The 20,167-nt window shown below is 46.9% G+C and overlaps 1 protein-coding gene across 1 annotated transcript in view; it reads left to right on the plus strand.

The window, feature by feature from the left end:
- Positions 1–18,807, plus strand: part of FOXRED2 (FAD dependent oxidoreductase domain containing 2) — a 128,987-nt gene extending 110,180 nt beyond the window's left edge. Inside the window, exon 9 of the mRNA XM_068240182.1 lies at positions 15,573–18,807. Coding sequence (XP_068096283.1) covers positions 15,573–15,772 — 200 coding nt within the window. The 3' untranslated portion in view covers positions 15,773–18,807. The remainder of the gene's footprint in view (positions 1–15,572) is intronic.
- Positions 18,808–20,167: the final 1,360 nt, after the last annotated feature.

The raw sequence follows: 20,167 nt of genomic DNA on the forward strand, positions 1-20,167 counted from the left end.
GTGAATATGCCAATTTGCTCAATAGCTCTCTGATGGAGAAATGACCAGTCTATAATTGTAATGTTAGGTTTATTGCAGCTGTGAGAGACAGAATAACAACAAAAGAACCCTCAGAAATCCAGCAGCCCGAAGTCAGAGTTTGATGTGAATTGTAATGAGTGAAATAAGTATTTGTTCCCCTATCAAAATATGACTTAGTAGTTGGTGGCAAAACCCTTGCTGGAAATCACAAAGGTCAAATGTTTCTTGTAGTTGGCCACCAGGATATCACACATCTCGGGAGGGATTTTGGCCCACTCTTCTTTGCAGATCCTCTCTAAGTTGGTAAGGTTGCAAGACTGGTCTTTGGCAACTTAAACGGGTTCTGTGGTATTATAAAAATCAAACAAGCTGACACTTACCTGGGGCTTCTATCGGCCTCCTGCAGCGGTAATGTCCCACGCCGACCTCCTCCGATACTCAGCTCCCTGCCGCCGGTCCCCCTCTAATCATGCGAGTGATTACGCTGCGCGGCCGCGTGCGTGCATGCTCCCCCACGCGTCATCGGGAGCTTACTGCACAGGCACAGTACAAGAAAACTTCGTACTGCGCCAGCGCAGTAAGCTCCCGATGACGCCAGTGGGAGCGAGCATTATTCGTCTGTTTAGACAAATATTAAACCAAGTACCATCTTGAGTAGAGGGTAGGAGTAGAAACAGGAGGCCTGCTGTGAAAGAAGATCCAACTGCAGCTGTTTACTCAAGTTATAATAGACACGGAAGACAGACAGACAGACACAAACACTCTTAAGGATCATATTGTCATAGCTGACCATTTAAAGGAATCGTCAGGCAAAAAAAAAATGAATTTCACTTACCTGGGGCTTCTACCAGCCCTATGCAGTCATCCTGTGCCCTCATAGTCACTCACTGCTGCTCTGGTCCCCCGCCGCCAGCTAGTTTTGTTTTTGCCGACCTCGGGGTTGGCAGGCCGCCATGCCACTGGCGTAACAATAGGGGATGCGACCCCTGCCGTCACGAGGGGGCCCGGGGCCCCCCTAGGGCCCGCTCAGGGACTTTTGGGGGGCAGGAGGGGTTGCAGCAGAAGAGGAGAGTGTGGCAGATCAGTGGGGAGGAGGGAAATTCCCCCCTCCCTCCCTCACCTCGGGCTCTCCTCTCAGCACTCCCCCTCCTGCAATCATTGGCGGCAGCCTGAAGCTGAACACATTATCTCCTTCTTGCTGGAGGTCTTCCGATCTCTAAGAGCAACTTCCCGGATTTTTTTTTTTTTTTTGCAGGGGGGCCCGGGGATTTCTAGGTACGCCCCTGCGCCACGCGTACATTTGCACGCATTTCCGCTGGTGCATGAACATTAACACATACATTTTACGTGTCAGTGGGCCAACGCTTAAAAATGTACGCATTTGTTGTGCGAGACAGGAAAGGTGTCTGCTGTTGCCGCCAGAGCTGTGGAGGAGGTGAGCAGAGCAGTACACACCGGTGGGGGGGGGGAGAGACACATGGGGGAGCGGTGGGCAAATGGGGACACACTGGGGGCAGAAGTTGACACAATGGGGACAGAAGAGACACATGGAGACAGAAGGAGGCACACTGGAAACAGTAGGGGACACCTGGGGACAGAAGGTGGGACACTGGGGGCAGAAGGGGACACACTGGAGACAGAAGGGGAGAGAGGGGGAACACATGGGGGACTCAGGAGGACACAATCATTGGGGGAGAACATGTACAGGTTTAGTATATATATTTTTTCCCTGGTTTTTGTCTTCTAAACCTAGGTGTGTCTTATATTCCGGAGCATCTAATACGGCGGCAAATACGGTAGGTCCATACATATTTGGACAGAGACGACTTTTTTCTGATCTTGGTTCTGTACATTACCACCAATTCATTTTAATTGAAACAACTCAGATGCAGTTAAAGTGCAGACTTTCAGCTTTAATTCAGTGGGGTGAAAAAAAAAGATTGCATAAAAATGTGAGGCAACTAAAGCATTTTTAACACAATCCTTTCATTTCAGGGGCTCAAAAGTAATTAGAAAAATTAAATAACTGAAAATAAAATGTTATTTTCTAATTCTTGATTAAAAACCCTTTGCTAGCAAAGACAACCTGAAGTCTTGAACCCATGGACATCACCAGATGTTGGGTTTCCTCCTTTTTAATGCTCTGCTTCAGCTGATGTTTGTGGACCTTTCTGTCTGAAGTTTAGTCTTGAATAGGTCAAATGCGTGCTCAATTGGGTTAAAATAAGGTGACTGACTTGTCCATTCAAGAATTTTCCACTTTTTTGCTTTAATACTTTAATAAACTCCTTGGCTGTATGCAGTGCAGTTTCTAGGCTAAAATGCACCCAGGGCGAGGGTGTAAAAATTGCGCCCCCCCCCCCGAAGCAAGGTATGGGTGCCCGCAGTGTAGGTTAGCCAGGTCTAGTTGCACTCAGTATAGATTCCCCCAGAATAGGTACCCCAGTATAGGTAGTCAGCTATAGGTCCCCCCAGTATAGGTAGCCAGGCATAGGTGAGCCAATATAGTTGCCTCCGGGATAGGTTAGCCTGGTAGGTGCCTCCAGTATAGGTAGCCAGTATAGTTGCCCACAGTATAGGTTAGATAGGCAGGCGTCCCCGGTAGATAGTTAGGTGCCCCCAGTACAGGTTAGCTAGGTGGTTGCCTCTAATATAGGTAGCCAGAATAGTTGCCCCCAGCATAGGTTAGATAGGTAGATACCCCCTGTATAGGTTAGTTATGTAGGTGCCTCCAATATAGGTAGCCAGTATAGTTGTCACCTGTATAGACTAGCTAGGTAGGTAGGTGCCCCCAATACAGGTTAGATAAGTTAATGCTCCCACTATAGGTTAGATAGGTAGCTGCCCCCCAGTATAGGTTAGGAAGGTGCCCCCCAGTATAGGTTAGATAGGTAGCTGCCCCCCAGTATAGGTTAGATAGGTAGGTGCCCCCCAGTATAGGTTAGATAGGTAGGTTCCCCCCAGTATAGGTTAGATAGGTAGCTGCCACCCAGTTTAGGTTAGATAGGTACGTGCCCCCCAGTATAGGTTAGATAGGTAGGTTCCCCCCAGTATAGGTTAGATAGGTAGGTGCCCTCAGTATAGGTTAGATTAGGTAGCTGCCCCCTCAGTATAGGTTAGATTAGGTAGCTGCCCCCCAGGTTAGATAGGTAGGTGCCCCCCAGTATAGGTTAGATAGGTAGCTGCCCCAGTATAGATTAGGTAGGTGCCCCCCAGTATAGGTTAGATTAGGTAGGTGCCCCCCAGTATAGGTTAGATTAGGTAGGTGCCCCCAGTATACGTTAGATAGGTAGGTGCCCCCAGTATAGGTTAGATTAGGTAGGTGCCCCCAGTATAGGTTAGATAGGTAGTTGCCACCCAGTTTAGGTTAGATAGGTAGGTGCCCCCCAGTATAGGTTAGATAGGTAGGTGCCCCCCAGTATAGGTTAGATTAGGTAGCTGCCCCCTCAGTATAGGTTAGATAGCTGCCCCCCAGGTTAGATAGGTAGGTGCCCCCCAGTATAGGTTAGATTAGGTAGGTGCCCCCCAGTATAGGTTAGATTAGGTAGGTGCCCCCCAGGATAGGTTAGATAGGTATTTGCCCCCAGTATAGGTTAGATTAGGTAGGTGCCCCCAGTATAGGTTAGATTAGGTAGGTGCCCCCCAGTATAGGTTAGATTAGGTAGGTGCCCCCCAGGACAGGTTAGATAGGTAGCTGCCCCAGTATAGGTTAGGTAGGTGCCCCCCATGATGGAGGGGGGAGCCGCAGCCGCGGGGAGGGCAGCCCGACCTCTCCCTCCCTTCCTCTCCCTGGGCCACCCTCCGTGCAGCGTGTGTGTGTATCAGCGTGTAGGCAGAGAGGAGACTGGCGGCGAGAGAGCAGCGCTTGGAGCCAGCGAGGTGAGTAGTTTTGCATAGCGCTTCCCTGCTGCATTACTCTGCACTCCGAGGGGGAATCGCACGGAGGGCGGCCCGGGGAGAGGAAGGGAGGGAGAGGTCGGGCTGCCCTCCCCGCGGCTGCGGCTCCCCCTCCATCACAGCGCCCCCCTCCCAGCAGCGCCCCGGGCGGCGGCACGCCCCGCACGGCCGTAGAAACGGCCATGGCTGTATGTTTTAGGTCGCTTCTGTCCTTTGTCACAGCATCAATAAACACTAGTGTCCCATTGCCATTGGAATCCATATATGCCCAAGCCATCACACTGCCTCCACCATGTTATAGCGATGATGTGGTATTCTTTGGATAATGAACTGTTCCACGCCTTCTCCATACTTTTTTCTCGCCTTCATTCTGGTAGAGGTTGATCTTGGTTTCATCTGTTCTAAAAATGTTTTTCTAGAACTAGGTTGGCTTTTTTATATGTTACATAGTTATTTTGGTTGAAAAAGGACATACGTCCATCGAGTTCAACCAGAGAACAAAGTACAACACCAGCTTGCTCCCTGAAATATCCCTGTTGATCCAGAGGAAGGCGAGAAAACCCTTACACGGCATGGTCCAAATAGCCTCAAAAGGGAAAAAATTCCTTCCCGACTCCAGATGGCAATCAGATAAAATCCCTGTTCTTTAGCAAAGCCCAATCTAGCCTTTCTATTCTTGAGACTGGGAACACACTAGGCAGTGCGGGAAACGTAGCGTTTTGCTGCATATGCGTATGTGCGGTTTCTGTGCATTTGTGCTTTGCGGCTTTTTTTTTTACCGCTGTGAGAATCCGCATAGCTGCCTGCGCAGGCAGGCAGCCTTTTGACCATTGTTTAGGTTTGCATGCTGCAGGACTCTGGAACAGAGACCTGTCTTTCCATTGCAAGTTCTGGTCTGTTCTCTTGCTGGGGAATTTGCATACATTCGTTATGCAAATCCCCTACCTGCCTTCTTTGATGACTGGCACTATAAGAGCTTTATGTTTCCCACAAGGCTTTGCTGGTCATTTCCCTTCCATGGTCTGTTCCTGATGGACACTGCTGGAGTGTCAGCCGTTGCTATCTAGTATCGTTAATTCCTGGGGGTTGCTTTAGGCTCCCCTTCTAGCCCAGTCAGGTTGTATTATCTGTTTGTTTGTTCTGTTGCCATTGTCCTGTCCCAGCGGTGGTCGACAGGAAATGGTTCTGATCTCTGTTCTTGGAGTATACAGTGGTGTGAAAAACTATTTGCCCCCTTCCTGATTTCTTATTCTTTTGCATGTTTGTCACACTCAAATGTTTCTGCTCATCAAAAACCGTTAGCTATTAGTCAAAGATAACATAATTGAACACAAAATGCAGTTTTAAATGATGGTTTTTATTATTTAGTGAGGAAAAAAAACCTCAAAACCTACATTGCCCTGTGTGAAAAAGTGATTGCCCCCCTTGTTAAAAAATAACTTAACTGTGGTTTATCACACCTGAGTTCAATTTCTGTAGTCACCCCCAGGCCTGATTACTGCCACACCTGTTTCAATCAAGAAATCACTTAAATAGGAGCTATCTGACACAGAGAAGTAGACCAAAAGCACCTCAAAAGCTAGACATCATGCTAAGATCCAAAGAAATTCAGGAACAAATAAGAACAAAAGTACTGTAATTGAGATCTATTAGTCTGGTAAAGGTTATAAAGCCATTTCTAAAGCTTTGGGACTCCAGCGAACCACAGTGAGAGCCATTATCCACAAATGGCAGAAACATGGAACAGTGATGAACCTTCCCAGGAGTGGCTGGCCGACCAAAATTACCCCAAGAGCGCAGAGAAAACTCATTCGACAGGCCACAAAAGACCCCAGAACAACATCTAAAGAACTGCAGGCCTCACTTGCCTCAATTAAGGTCAGTGTTCACAACTCCACCATAAGAAAGAGACTGGGCCAAAACGGTCTGCATGGCAGATATCCAAGGCACAAACCACTTTTAAGCAAAAAGAACTAAGGCTCGTCTCAATTTTGCTAAAAAAAACATCTCAATGATTGCCAAGACTTGTGGGAAAATACCTTGTGGACTGCCGAGACAAAAGTTGAACTTTTTGGAAGGTGCGTGTCCTGTTAAATCTGTCGTAGAAGTAACACACCATTTCAGCAAAAGAACATCATACCAACAGTAAAATATGGTGGTGGTAGTGTGATGGTCTGGGGTTGTTTTGCTGCTTCAGGACCTGGAAGGCTTGCTGTGATAGATGGAACCATGAATTCTACTGTCTACCAAAAAATCCTGAAGGAGAATGTCCGGCCATCTGTTCGTCAACTCAAGCTGAAGCGATCTTGGGTGCTGCAGCAGGACAATGACCCAAAAGACACTAGCAAATCCACCTCTGAATGGCTGAAGAAAAACAAAATGAAGACTTTGGAGTGGCCTAGTCAAAGCCCTGATCTGAATCCTATTGAGATGTTGTGGCATGAACTTAAAAAGGCAGTTCATGCTAGAAAACCCTCAAATAAAGCTGAATTACAACAATTCTGCAAAGATGAGTGGACCAAAATTCCTCCAGAGCGCTGTAAAAGACTTGTTGCAAGTTATCGCAAACGCTTGATTGCAGTTATTGCTGCTAAGGGTGGCCCAACCAGTTATTAGGTTCAGGGGGTAATTTCTTTTTCACACAGGGCCATGTAGGTTTTGAGTTTTTTTTCTCACTAAATAATAAAAACCATCATTTAAAACTGCATTTTGTGTTCAATTATGTTATCTTTAACTAATGGTTAATGGTTTTTGATGAGCAGAAACATTTAAGTGTGACAAACATGCAAAAGAATAAGAAATCAGGAAGGGGGCAAATAGTTTTTCACACCACTGTAGCTGGTGCAGCGGTTGCTACCAGCTATCTCTTCTGTTCTGTCTTCTGGGATCGCGCTAGCCACTTTTCGCTAGTGCTGGGGATCCTTCTGTTCTGTCTCCTGGGATCGCGCTAGCCACTTTTCGCTAGCGCTGGGGATCCTTCTGTTCTGTCTCCTGGGATCGCGCTAGCCACTTTTCGCTAGTGTGGATGCTTCTGTTCTGCTAACTCTGTACCTGGATCGCACTCACTTCTCGCTAGTGCTGTGGATCCTATCTCTCGCTTGTCCCTGTTATCGTGTGTCTGTCTTGTCTGCTACGCTTGCTGGAGGCTCGGTTAGGTAACCGTTAACCAAGCGCTCACGTCCTCTGTTTCATGTTTGTCTGTTAATGGTTAGGTAGGCGTGCTTGTCTCTATTGTGTTTATCACGTGGAGACCGCGCATAACCGCGTGCACTGTTGCGAATGAGTGCGGTGTTCGCGGTTAGCTAGCGTTTGTTATTTTCCGTATCTCCTCATTGTATTATTTGCTGTGCCTTTGCTACCCTCGTGCCCTGTTTTGCTCAGTCTTGTGTCTCTGTCGGCAATCGCCATTCTTGCGATTGCATTCCCACTTCGTTTCCGCCTTTGTGTGTTCACCGTCGCTGGGTGGCGACTAGTTTTGGTGGACACACATTGGTTCTGTACCTTTGCTCTGTTTCTTGTGGGCTATCCTGCCCTGCCTGATCGTACCTTGTCCTGGATCTGTACAATTCCCGTCTGGCATCTGTGGCTGTGCAGTGACTGTGTTCGCCTGCACTCCACAGCGCCATCTGCCGGAGGGAATTGCCCTCTGCGGGTGCATAGCACCTAGCCTGGGTGTCCTCAAATATACACTTGTGGAGGAAATCCGCCGCGTCAGCGCACGTCTGGTGCGCTGACCGCGAATACGATTCCACGGCGTTACAGAATGACCAGCCAAACCAAAATTCCCAGGCCAGAGGGAACCTTTGATTTGCTTCAGATGTCATTGCCTGTGACAAAAGCATATGTGGATCCTATTATAGGTAGGATCGCACACTATATTAAAGCAGTTAAAAAATCTGTACTCGTTCCTGATCCCCACCCATATGGAGATTATTTAGATACTGGGTTGTTCGAACCGCCATTTGCCTCATGGGAAATCGGGGCCTTGGTGGAGGAATTTGATTTGGATTGGAAAGCCTTTTGCGATTTTCACATCGCAAAAAGCGCGGATGTCCTGAACGATTGTCTTTACTCTGTGTGCCTTTTGATTGATTCTGATGAATGTAACGAGTGTGTTGTGGATCTGGTGATGTATGTGTGGCAGATCATTGTGGATGAATTACACACACCCCAATCAATTGACCCCAATAAAGAGGTAAAAGATTCCCGTTCTGTTCCTGCTCCAGTTCCATCTGTAGACTGTGTGCACTATGATTGTTCATCCTTTGTTAAGTGTGCATGGGAGCCCCCGTTTGAGAAATGGGAGATCGAGCTCCTGGTCTATGAATTGGAATGTGATTGGAGATCATTTTGCAATCATTACCTTTCTAAAAACGAAGCAGTTTTGTATGCTTGCATTGAGTCTGCGTGCATTTTAATCAAGACTGGTGAATGTATCTCTGACTTTGTGACTCCGCTGTTTGACGTGTGGAGAATGATTTTGGATGAACTACATGCGCTTCAATCTGCTAAAAACACATTGTCAGCGGACGATTGTTCCAATCCTCTGGATTTAAAGAAAGTGAGTTTTGAATGCATTCTCTTTCCCAAAGCAACTGAGTGTTTGAAGTCTGAGTGCAAGTCGTTCAGAGCAGTTGCTTGTGTGGAAGTTGAACCAGTGCGGTCTGATGTCGCTACCGCACGTATGGCTGCGAAAGGTCTGTGAGGTCCTGTGTCTAAGGAAGACAGATTTTTTTCCCTCAGGTTCTCTAAGATCGTCCGTTTGTGAGCCTGCCATGGGGAAAATTCCTAAGTTATGCAACTTATGAAAATTATTGATGTGTCTAATAAAGTTTCTCCTGTTGTTGTCGCCACTTCTTTTGCAAATGAATCTATGTCTTATTCTGTTCGCACCTGTGCAGGCCTGTTGCCTGATGACAGTTGCTCCAGTGTTTCTGTCCTAGATGCCTTGCAGTCTGCTCCGCAGATCGCGGAGGTTTGCGATATGGAAGCGTCAGTTTCGCAACCTAAAGCGATCTTGGATCCGCAAATTTTGCGTTCTGACTCCTCGGATTCGACATTGTTAGCCGAATCTAAGAGTGAGACAGCGCTTCGGTTTTGCGAATCTGATGCTGAAGCTTCTTTGCCTTGTCCAGAGAAGCTTTCTCTGAACCTGCCCTGTACCATGAATGAAGGCATGATGTCCACTTGCATTGACATTTGCGAGTCTGATTCTGAAGAAAGTATTGACTCTCCACCCAGTACTCTGGATGAGTCAATATTACCTTGTTTAAAATCTCCTGCAGTGACCCTAGAGGCTCGTCTAGGTATTGCAACCATTGTTACCTGTTTCTCTGCTATTTTGGAATTGCAGTCTGGTTTGACTGCTATGGAGGAATCTGCCTGTAGTGAGGCAAAACTCAGAAAGTCAGAGCTAGTTTCACTAGATATTCCTGTGTATCCCTGTCCTGATGATAAAATTCAGTCTCAGTTTATGGTGGAACCTTCCCTGGGACATCTGCCCTGCACACAAAATAAAGTTCAAGTTTTGCCCTGTAACATGGATAGTTCAGAATCCTTCTTAGAAAACTTGGGAAATGGTGTTCCTGAGGTCTTGTCTGATGTCCTGGAGATCCCCGAGTTCCTCCCAAAGGGTGCAGAACTTGTAGGAGATGTCTCCTGCCCCCCCCAGGTCCTTCTGAGGTGTTGCCCACTTCAGTAGGCATTGCTGCCTTGCTGACTACCTTTGCAGCTCTTGTGGAGCTTCATTCATGTGTAGTCAATGATGATATTACAGTTACAGAAAATTCTGAATTTGAGTCCGAGTCTTCTTTTGAAAGACCAGTACCTGTGACCTTTACTCGTGATGATTTTCTGCCCGGTACTGGTTTTGGTCTTGTCGTGTCGGACTCTGAGGTTGGCAGTTCCCCGACATGTCCTGAGGTTTCTCCTGTACTAGTGTACCCCGATGTGCTCTGTGACCCAGAAAGCCCAAGTGTGCCTCGGTTACCAGCGTACTCAGATGCTTCCTCAGTGGAGACATGTTCCGATATAGCCTGCCTGCTTGCATGCCCAGAAGTGGTCCCTGAAAGTCCTGATCTTGATGGGTGTCCTGCTAATTTTGAGTCTGGAATGATCATAGGTTCCATAGGGGTTCTTGGTGGTTCTCCATGTGAGCCTGGTGAGCGTTCTGGCTTCTTGGGATCTCGGCGGAGCTTCAAGGCGTTCTGGGAGATTCCGGGAAAGGTTTTGCTTGGTGCCCTGAATACGATCAGCAATGGCTTTGGTGTTGTAAGGGACACTTCGAACAGGTATTGCGGCAGGTTTGGTATTCTTGGACGCTCCTTGGAAGGTGGTAGGTATTGTCTGGAGGGTGTCGATGGCTTCTTCTCTGGTGTCCACAGTCCTGATGGGTGTTACGCTGAGACTTGTAGTGCTGATGGGCATGTTTCGGTGGCTTCTGCTTCCGATGAGGTCAGTTTCGGATGGACTGACTCTGGAATTGGGCCTTGTCGGGCTGTCCCGACCTTCATGAGTCTTCAGTTAGAGTTTTGTGATGATACCAGTTTTGAGGGATGTCTGGAATCCATCCCTAGGGGGAGGGGTACTGTGAGAATCCGCTCAGCTGCCTGCGCAGGCAGGCAGCCTTTTGACCATTGTTTAGGTTTGCATGCTGCAGGACTCTGGAACAGAGACCTGTCTTTCCATTGCAAGTTCTGGTCTGTTCTCTTGCTGGGGAATTTGCATACATTCGTTATGCAAATCCTCTACCTGCCTTCTTTAATGACTGGCACTATAAGAGCTTTATGTTTCCCAGAAGGCTTTGCTGGTCATTTCCCTTCCATGGTCTGTTCCTGATGGACACTGCTGGAGTGTCAGCCGTTGCTATCTAGTATAGTTAATTCCTGGGGGTTGCTTTAGGCTCCCCTTCTAGCCCAGTCAGGTTGTATTATCTGTTTGTTTGTTCTGTTGCCATTGTCCTGTCCCAGCGGTGGTCGACAGGAAATGGTTCTGATCTCTGTTCTTGGAGTATAGCTGGTGCAGCGGTTGCTACCCGCTATCTTTTCTGTCTTCTGGGATCGCGTTAGCTACTTTTCGCTAGCGCTGGGGATCCTTCTGTTCTGTCTCCTGGGATCGCGCTAGCCACTTTTCGCTAGTGCTGTGGATCCTTCTGTTCTGCTACTCTGTACCTGGATCGCACTCGCTTCTCGCTAGTGCTGTGGATCCTATCTCTCGCTTGTCCCTGTTTTCGTGTGTCTGTCTTGTCTGCTACGCTTGCTGGAGGCTCGGTGAGGTAACCGTTAAGCAAGCGCTCGCATCCTCTGTTTCATGTTTGTCTGTTAATGGTTAGGTAGGCGTGCTTGTCTCTATTGTGCTTATCACGTGGAGACCGCGCATAACCGCGTACACTGTTGCAAATGAGTGCGGTGTTCGCGGTTAGCTAGCGTTTGTTATTTTCCGTATCTCCTCATTGTATTATTTGCTGTGCCTTTGCTACCCTCGTGCCCTGTTTTGCTCAGTCTTGTGTCTCTGTCGGCAATCGCCATTCTTGCGATTGCATTCCCACTTCGTTTCCGCCGTTGTGTGTTCACCGTCGCTGGGTGGCGACTAGTTTTGGTGGACACACATTGGTTCTGTACCTTTGCTCTGTTTCTTGTGGGCTATCCTGCCCTGCCTGATCGTACCTTGTCCTGGATCTGTTCAATTCCCGTCTGGCATCTGTGGCTGTGCAGCGACTGTGTTCGCCTGCACTCCACAGCGTCATCTGCCGGAGGGAATTGCCCTCTGCGGGTGCATAGCACCTAGCCTGGGTGTCCTCAAATATACACTTGTGGAGGAAATCCGCTGCGTCAGCGCACGTCTGGTGCGCTGACCGCGAATACGATTCCACAAGCGTTACAACCGCACATGCATTTTTATTGCAGGTTGCGTGCATTTGAATGCATTTGTGGTTTGCATATATAAATCACATATGCATTTTGTATACATTTTGCATGCGTTGTTTTATGCAAATCACTAGGAAGTCAACAGGAAGCGGAAATACATCATCAAACGTGTTTTTAAAAATGCACTAGTTCTGCGTCACCATTGACTTTAATTATGTATGTTTTTTTATGCCTTTTTGAAAAATATGCAACAAAGCCAAGGTTTTTAAAAACGCATATTGCAGAACGCAATTGTAAGGGACTTACCTTCCGTGGCTTCCAGCGCCGATACTTCCGCATCGCCGCACACCCAATGTCATTAGGTCAGCTGACGTCTCCTTGGTGCAGAGACGGGTTGCAATCTATCAAGGGTGGTCGCGTATGCATGTGCAGCCATCCTATAGGCTTAGACGGCAAAAACAATAGTGTCAGCTGACCATCCTCTATCAGCTGGCACTTGGGTAGGAAGCGCTGTGTGATTGGTGTGATTACTGTGGCCGGCCACTAATTGGTTGATGTTGGTATTTAAACCCATGCTGTCATTTGTTCATTGCCTGTGATAGCGTTTGCTTTGGGCCGTGTAATGGAAAGTGCTTACTTCTGTGATTGATTGCCTGGGTTCTGACCTTTGCCTGTGACCTGGATTTTCCCTTTGACTGCTGCCTGTATTGACCTTTTGCTTGGACTAACCTCTCTCTATTGATTGCAGCCTGGAACTGACCTCGGATTGTATTTGACACTGATTCTGCCTGCTCCTCTGTACTGCACCAATCTGATCTTCTGTGTATGAGCTGGAACTGTACCCGACCGTGAGTTAGCCTGCTGATTGAACTGTTTTGTTGTGGTTCTGGCTGTACCTCTGTCTTTCTGGCCTCAGTCACTATACTTTGCACACTTAAGTCCTGGGGCAACTGAAGTCGGGTAGACGTATTTAGTCTCCTGTTCAAGCGGGGGCTTGGCTATAGGTGAAGACCGTGGGTCGGGCTCAGAGTCACAGCAATAGATTGGGGTATAGTGACTAAAGAAAGACAGGAGATCCGCCAGGCCTCACAGCAATTACAGTGGGATGCGAAAGTTTGGGCAACCTTGTTAATCGTCATGATTTTCCTGTATAAATCGTTGGTTGTTACTATAAAAAATGTCAACCAGAATCCAGACTCTCATTGGAACCTACAGGAAGCGTTTAGAGGCTGTAATTTCTGCAAAAGGAGGATCTACTAAATATTGATTTCATTTCTTTTTTTGTGGTGCCCAAATTTATGCAGCTGCCTAATTTTATTTAAATAATTATTGTGCACTTTCTGTAAATCCAATAAACTTAATTTTACTTTTCAAATATCACTGTGCGTGTCTCCTATATGATATATTTGACATTTTTTATCGTAACAACCACCAATTTATACAGGAAAATCATGACTTTTAACAAGGTTGCCCAAACTTTCGCATCCCACTGTATATGCGTATTTTCATGCAGCCCATTGACTTTTTTCGCTGCATTTTCCACAACGCTAGCGTTTCTGCCTAGTGTGTTCCCTGCCTGAGGCTTATGAGTGGCTTGCACCTTGCAATACACCCTCTGTATTTACTTTCTTGCAGTCTTCTCTTTATGGTAGACTTGGATTTCGATATGCCTACCCCCCTGTAGAGCGTTGTACACTTGGTTGTCTGTTGTGAAGGGCTTTCTCTTCACCATGGAAATGATTCTGCAGTCATTCACTACTGTTGTCTTCTGTGGACACACAGGTCTTTTTATGTTGCTGAGTTCACCGTGTCTTTCTCAGGGTGTACCAAACTGAAGATTTTGCCACTCGTAATATTTCTCGGATTTTGTTTTCTGTTTTCACAGCTTAAAGCAGATCCGAGATGAAAAACTAACTATAACAACTAACTTGTCTATACATCTTATCTAAAGTTTAGATAGTTTACACAGCAAATCTAGTGGAAAACAGCTTCAATAGAATATGATTATTTCTTCCTGTGATACGACAGCAGCCATGTTGTTTGTAAACATTACACACAGCACTCAGCCTCTGAAAAAATCCCTAATCCCCCCTCCTCCTCCCCTCTGCAATCTCTGGCTAGTAATACCTCCCCCTCCTCCTGCCCAGACTGAGCTCTATGAGCCCTTGCTACTGCCAAGGCTCTCTGAAAACCTGTGGGCAAGGCTTGTTCAGTTTATAGGGAATTAGAGTATTAAAACAAAAACAAAAAAGTATTTGTCTTGAGGAATGCCCTATAAACAATAGGAAAGGAACACAATTATGCAATGCGTAAAAGTTTATCTCGGATCCACTTTAAGGAAGGATCATTTTATCTGCTTAATTGATAATGACAGACTTGACCATACCTGCCCAATAGCCTTTGAAATAGTTGTCCAATTACTTTTGAGCCCCTGTAATAAAGAGATTGTGTTAAACAGGGGCGTTGCTAGGTTCTTGGGAGAATGTGCACGGAAACAAATTGGTGTGGTCATGTCACGGGAAAGTGGGGGGTGGTCATGGGTGGGGCCAAATGTACATTAACATAGCAGTGGTGTAGCTTAAGTATATTAAATAGGCAGTATTTCACATAAATAAGACCCTCACCTGGCTTCTGTCTTGTCTTCAGCTGGCTGGCCTGTGTGCTGGCACACTGCGGGGGGAGGGAAGGGCAGTTTCTAAGCTAAATTGCACCCAGGGCGAGGATGTATAATTCGTCCATGTCCCCCAATATAGGTAGCCAGGCATAGTTGCGTCCAGTATAGGGTAGCCCGTATAGTTGCCACCAGTATAGGTTAGATAGGTAGTTGCCCCCAGTATAGGTTAGATCGGTAGGTGCCCCCAGTATAGGTTAGATAGGTAGGTGCCCCCAGTATAGATTAGATAGGTAGGTGCCCCCAGTATAGGTTAGATCGGTAGGTGCCCCCAGTATAGGTTTGATAGGTAGGTGCCCCCAGTATAGGTTAGATAGGTAGGTGCCCCCAGTATAGGTTAGATAGGTAGGTGCCCCCAGTATAGGTTAGATAGGTGGGTTCCCCCAGTATGGGTTAGATGGGTAGGTGCCACCAGTATAGGTTAGATAGGTAGGTGCCTCCACTATAGGCAGGAGGGGGGGTGCTGGGCGGGGGGAGCGGGCACAGGTAATTACAAACTCACCTTCCTCCGCGATCCCCGCACGCAGCTTCCAGCTTCTTTCTACTACCTCCCCCAGCGTCCATCTGATTGGTAACAACAACTTCTGTGATGACGTGGTTACGTCATCACAGGGGGCGCTGTAACCAACGCTGGGGGAGGCAATAGAATGAAGTTGGAAGCTGCGTGCGGGGATAGCGGAGGAAGGTGAGGTTGTAACTACCTGTGCCCACTCCGTCTGTCACTCCGCCCAGCACCCCCCTCCTGCCGCTCAATCTGGCCAAAACGGCCCTGGGGGAGGGAGGCTCACATAATGGATCCGGGGCACCATAGCAACAGGTTCGGGGGTGGTGCCCCAGATCCAACCCCTTAGTGACGCGCATGGTGTTAAAAAATGCTTTAGCTGCCTCATATTGTTATGCAATTGTTTTGTTCACTCCACTGAAGTAAAGCTGAAGGTCTGGACTAAAACTGAATCTGAGTTGGTTCATTTAAAATACATTGTGGTAATGTACAGAACCAAAATTAGAAAAAAAAAGTTGTCTCTGTCCAAATAACTAACTGTACATAAATGTAGTCATGATGTAGAAATGAAGGGTAGAGTTTTGGTTGCATATTTTATGTTCTTTATGTTTTGCAGAGTCCTGCTTTGTCCTCTCTTTGACACGTGGGAAAATGCCCGTCTTCTGCCAGCAGAGTTATCTACAGAGCCAAGGCCTTATAAGAAAAGAGCAACAAAGGCAAAATATAAACTGCACAGCACCTATACGGAGCTGTGCACTAGGAACTGACAGAAGATTTCAGATACCTTGTTCCATGCAGAAAAAGGATGAACTTTGACATCAGGAGTAGCATGCGGACTGAGGAGCATTCCAGTTGGTATTGTAAATACTTTAGGTTCATCTGAAGAGGAAATAGAGTATATCTCTCCAATGGGGAGAAAGTAAAAAAAAAGTCAATCGCAATAACCTGAAAAGGGTTCTAATCCCTCCCTGCTTTATAAAAAAGGTAAAAATAGGTTTTAACTGGAGTCTCACTTCAAAGAAGCTTGTAAAGAGATACAGCAAACCAACATAGTCTGAGAAAAAAAAGCTTCCTGGCTTCCTCCAGACCCTGGCAGCCAATATGTCCCTCGCCGCAGCTCCGGTCTCCTGGGGTCCCCTCCATTGCAGATGCCGACCTCGCCAGGTCACGATTACGCTCACATGGCCTGGAGCGTTCCAGAAACTACTAAAGCATTTAAATATCTATTCAGTGCATTAGAAGTGCCAGTGCCTTCTTTTCCCTGTGCCTCCTTTTGTCTCCCGTTGTGTCCCCTTCTGTATCCATGTACATCTTCAGTACCACCTCTGCCCTCCTGTGCCTCCCTCTGTCTCCCTGTGCCTACTTCTGTGTCCCTTTGTGCGTCCTTCTGTCTCTCTGTGCCTCATTCTGTCCCCCTGTGCCTTCATTCTTTCTCCCTGTTCCTCCTCCTGCCCCTCTGCCTCATTCAGTCCCCCTCTGCCTCCTTCTGTCTTCCTTTTGTGCCTCCTTCTGTCCCCCTTTTGTGCTTTCTTCTGTCCCCCTTTTTTTTTACCTCCTTTTGTCTCTCTGTGCCTCCTTCTGTCCCCCCTTTGTACCTCATTCTGTCCCCCTTTGTGCCTCCTTTTGTCCCCGTGTGCTGCCTCCTGTCCTCCATTCTGTCCACCATTGTGCCTCATTCTGTCCTCCTTTGTGACTCCTTTTGGCCCTCGTGCTTCCTACTGTCCCCCTGTGTGTCTCCGTCTGTCCTCCTGTGCCTCTGCCTCCTTCTGTCCCCATTGTACTTTTTTCTGCCCCCCTTTGTGCCTTCTTCTGTCCCCCTTTGGGATTCCTTCATCCTGTCCCCCTTTATGCCTTCCTCTGTCCCCTGTGCCTTCTTATGTCCCACTTTGTGACTCCTTCAGGCCCTTAGGCCTCCTCCTATCCTCATGCCTCTTTCTGTCCTCTTGTGCCTCCTTCTGTCCCCTTGTTCTACCTCTGCCACCCTGTGCATTGCTTTTTCCTACTGTGCCTAGGCTTCTCCTGTTCCCCTTTGTGCCTCTCTCTGTCCCCCTGTGCCTCCTTATGTCCCCTTGTGCCACTATCTGTCCCTGTATCCCTCCTTCAATCCCACAGCCCAGTGTGTAAATACAGAGTATAGCGAAGGAGAAGCTGTGCTCTCCCCTCCCTGCTGGAGTCCAGCCCTGTACCTGTGTGACCTTCCTATCTTTTTTGTCTCCTGCTTCCTCTAGTGCTGGCACTTCACTCTCCTCATTGCTACATGTGGTAGGAGATGCTGGGCACTAGGCCAAGCAGAGAGGCAGAAGCATAACACTGGACTCCAGCAAAGGAGGGAGAGCACAGCTTCTGCTGCCTTTTACTCTGCTTTTACACACTAAGCTGGGGGAGAGTAGGTAGGGAGTGTGCGACGAAATGAGAAAGGATCGGCGTGTTGTTTGTATCTCGGGGACTCCCTGTATTATGCATCCACCTTATACACCACATGTACCGCCATGTCTAACCTAGACTTTTCATGCCTGCCATTTTAATTGAAGGATTAGAGACTTTGGGAAAGCAATGATTTTGTCTTGTTTGGTCAACTGAAAAATTGTATTGCTACCTGTATGCCCTACTTAATTATACTTTACACAATGTATTTATTTATTTTCTATTTTGCTTATTATTGTTAATTTGAAAAAAAAGGTATATAAAAGAAAATAAAGAATAACAGAATTCCATAAACCTAGTTTGCATCAAACAGACACACTAAGTTGTGCAATCTCACCATCAGTATGAACACAGGTATCTTTGTGATGCATGTGTTAAAAATGTGTTTGACATAGATTATCTCAATCTAGAATCCCATTTCCAAGATTGTATTACTAGCTTCTTACTCTGCTCTGCCTCTAGACCGCCCCCCTCCACCACTTCCCCCGAGAATCTACAACTTTAGGGCTACCTGAATGATTAGCAGAAGAGCTGAAGCTGCTCTTGGCAGCCACTTTGGCTCCAAATGGTGCTGTCCTGACTTCCCTACATTCCAAGAACCACAGCGTCACACGCCCATTCTCACTCCCAGTGCCATGTCATGCTGGTGAATTTATGACCCTTAGCTACCTGATATACTGGTGGAGATGTCTGTGCCTGCAACATCAATGCTGCCCTTCCATTAAAGAGCAAAGAAATGGGATTACACTGATGGAACTTTTGGGGGTTTCCAATATGAAGCTACAATGTGAGATTCAAAGATGCTTCTGCTGGGGTTCCCTTAAAGGGAATGTTAACTCTAAAAAGTGAGTTTCACTTACCTGGGGCATCTACCAGCCCCCTGCAGCCATCCTGTGCCCTCGCAGTCACTCATGGCTCCTCCAGTCCCCCGCCGCCAGCTTGTTTTGTTTTTGCTGACTCTGAGTCGGCAGGGCACCATGTGTACCTTTGCACGCATTCCCGCTGGTGCAGGAAGCTATCGCGGATATTAAAACATTGCACGTGCAACGCGTAAAAATGTAAGTGAAACTCATTTTTTTTTAGAGTTAAGGCTCCCTTTAATCTTTGCAGAGTGTGTTGCAGAAAAAGTAGAGCCTGGCATAAAAATATCTTTGAATATATCTTATCTTTTTGCTTGGGCTTCCTGTTGGTCCATTGGTCTGATCAATCAGAATAGAACCTGCTAAGGATGTATTCTCATTGGCCAAACTGATGGACCAGTGGGGAGCCATGGTGACTAATTCAAGGATGTTTATGCTGGGGCTCCCTTTCATTATTGCAGCACTAGTCTGTTGTTGGAGCCTTTGAACCATGGTGATATAGCAAAGTCCTGACATTGTAAACTATGGTAATTCAAGTAAAATAAAAGATGAAAAACTTTCCTGCAAGTGATGTCTTGATGTAGATGTAATAATTGCAGCTTGATATACAGCTTGGTATAAGCCTGGATCACTCTGGCTAAATGTTCAATGAGAGAGGTTATGGGTGGTGCAGAGGAAGTTAATTGCTACCCGGCCCCCAACCTCATGAATATTAGTATAAAGGTTTGTTGACCAATCCCTCACCACTCATACCATGGTGAAGCTCGTGAGGGGTGAGCGCAATGTATAGGTGGGGGTGGTTGCGTCCCAGTAGTCTGCTGAGCGCTTCCACTGGTTAAGCCCACAGAGTGCCGGTCAGGAACCGGCCCGCAGCACGCCTGCGTATACGGTTCCCGACTGCGGGTTTCACCTGATCAAGCGGGGAACAGCCTTATTTAAGCTAAAAACAAGGCTGGGACCCCTCAAACACTTCCCACTGCCACCACTAGCCGTTGCTAGACACGTTCACTCAGCTGTCGAGTGCTCAACACGCACTCTGCGTTTTCGTATTGGGGTCAGCTTTGCGCTTAGGCCAAATACGAGAACGTCACGCACACACACACAGTTGCAATCTTACACTGTAATGAAGCAAAACCACTAACAGTCGTTCCGAACGATACTGTTAGACTTCCCACTCGGCTGTCGAGCGCAGAAGTGCCCCAGTCACACAATGCAATTACAATCTCATACGGTAGTGTTGCTCAAGCGTACAATTAGGCATGAACTTATACACGGTTACACTTCAGTCTCTTCTAGGCTATGAGTGTTAGTTTAGTACAGCAGAAGTCAACCTTATTAAATAATGATTTAATATTCCATGAAAACGTGGAACAATGCAGAACTTAATATATACAAAAGATTACAAAAAAAACAAAGTAAAAATGTTACAAGATAAAAGTTACAAAAATACACACAAGACAAGTTGCCGAAAATAAAAATGGAATAAACTAAAGTGAACTTTTACCATCGCAAATGTCCAACCGTGGAGAGACGCGGATTTACCAATTTCCTCGGGATCATCTCTAGCAATGAGCTACTCTCGAGAGAAGATAGCTGTGACTGTTCTGGACCACCATAAATAGTCTGAAGTGTCCCCTGGGGCATTTAATGTCCAGCCCCCAGGAACTAGTTTTTAATTAAATCTCAGACATAATTCCATTTCCAGGTAAAAGTCTATACATCAACAGATTGTGAAGAGGGGCTTTTCAACTCCAGGTGAAAACTTGATTAAGGCTTTCACATTGCAGCAGGATGTCCTGTGTGAAGTCCTGGCTCAGGCTGGTGTGATCTTGCTTCAAAGCATACTGCAGCCAGTCCAGGTGACAATTGCTTATTGAAGGTGACTGGTCTATTCAGTTAAGACAATGGCAGTTCCCTTGATCTCTGC

Source organism: Hyperolius riggenbachi, chromosome 6, assembly GCF_040937935.1.
Source record: "Hyperolius riggenbachi isolate aHypRig1 chromosome 6, aHypRig1.pri, whole genome shotgun sequence".
In the NCBI taxonomy this organism is placed as follows: domain Eukaryota; kingdom Metazoa; phylum Chordata; class Amphibia; order Anura; family Hyperoliidae; genus Hyperolius; species Hyperolius riggenbachi.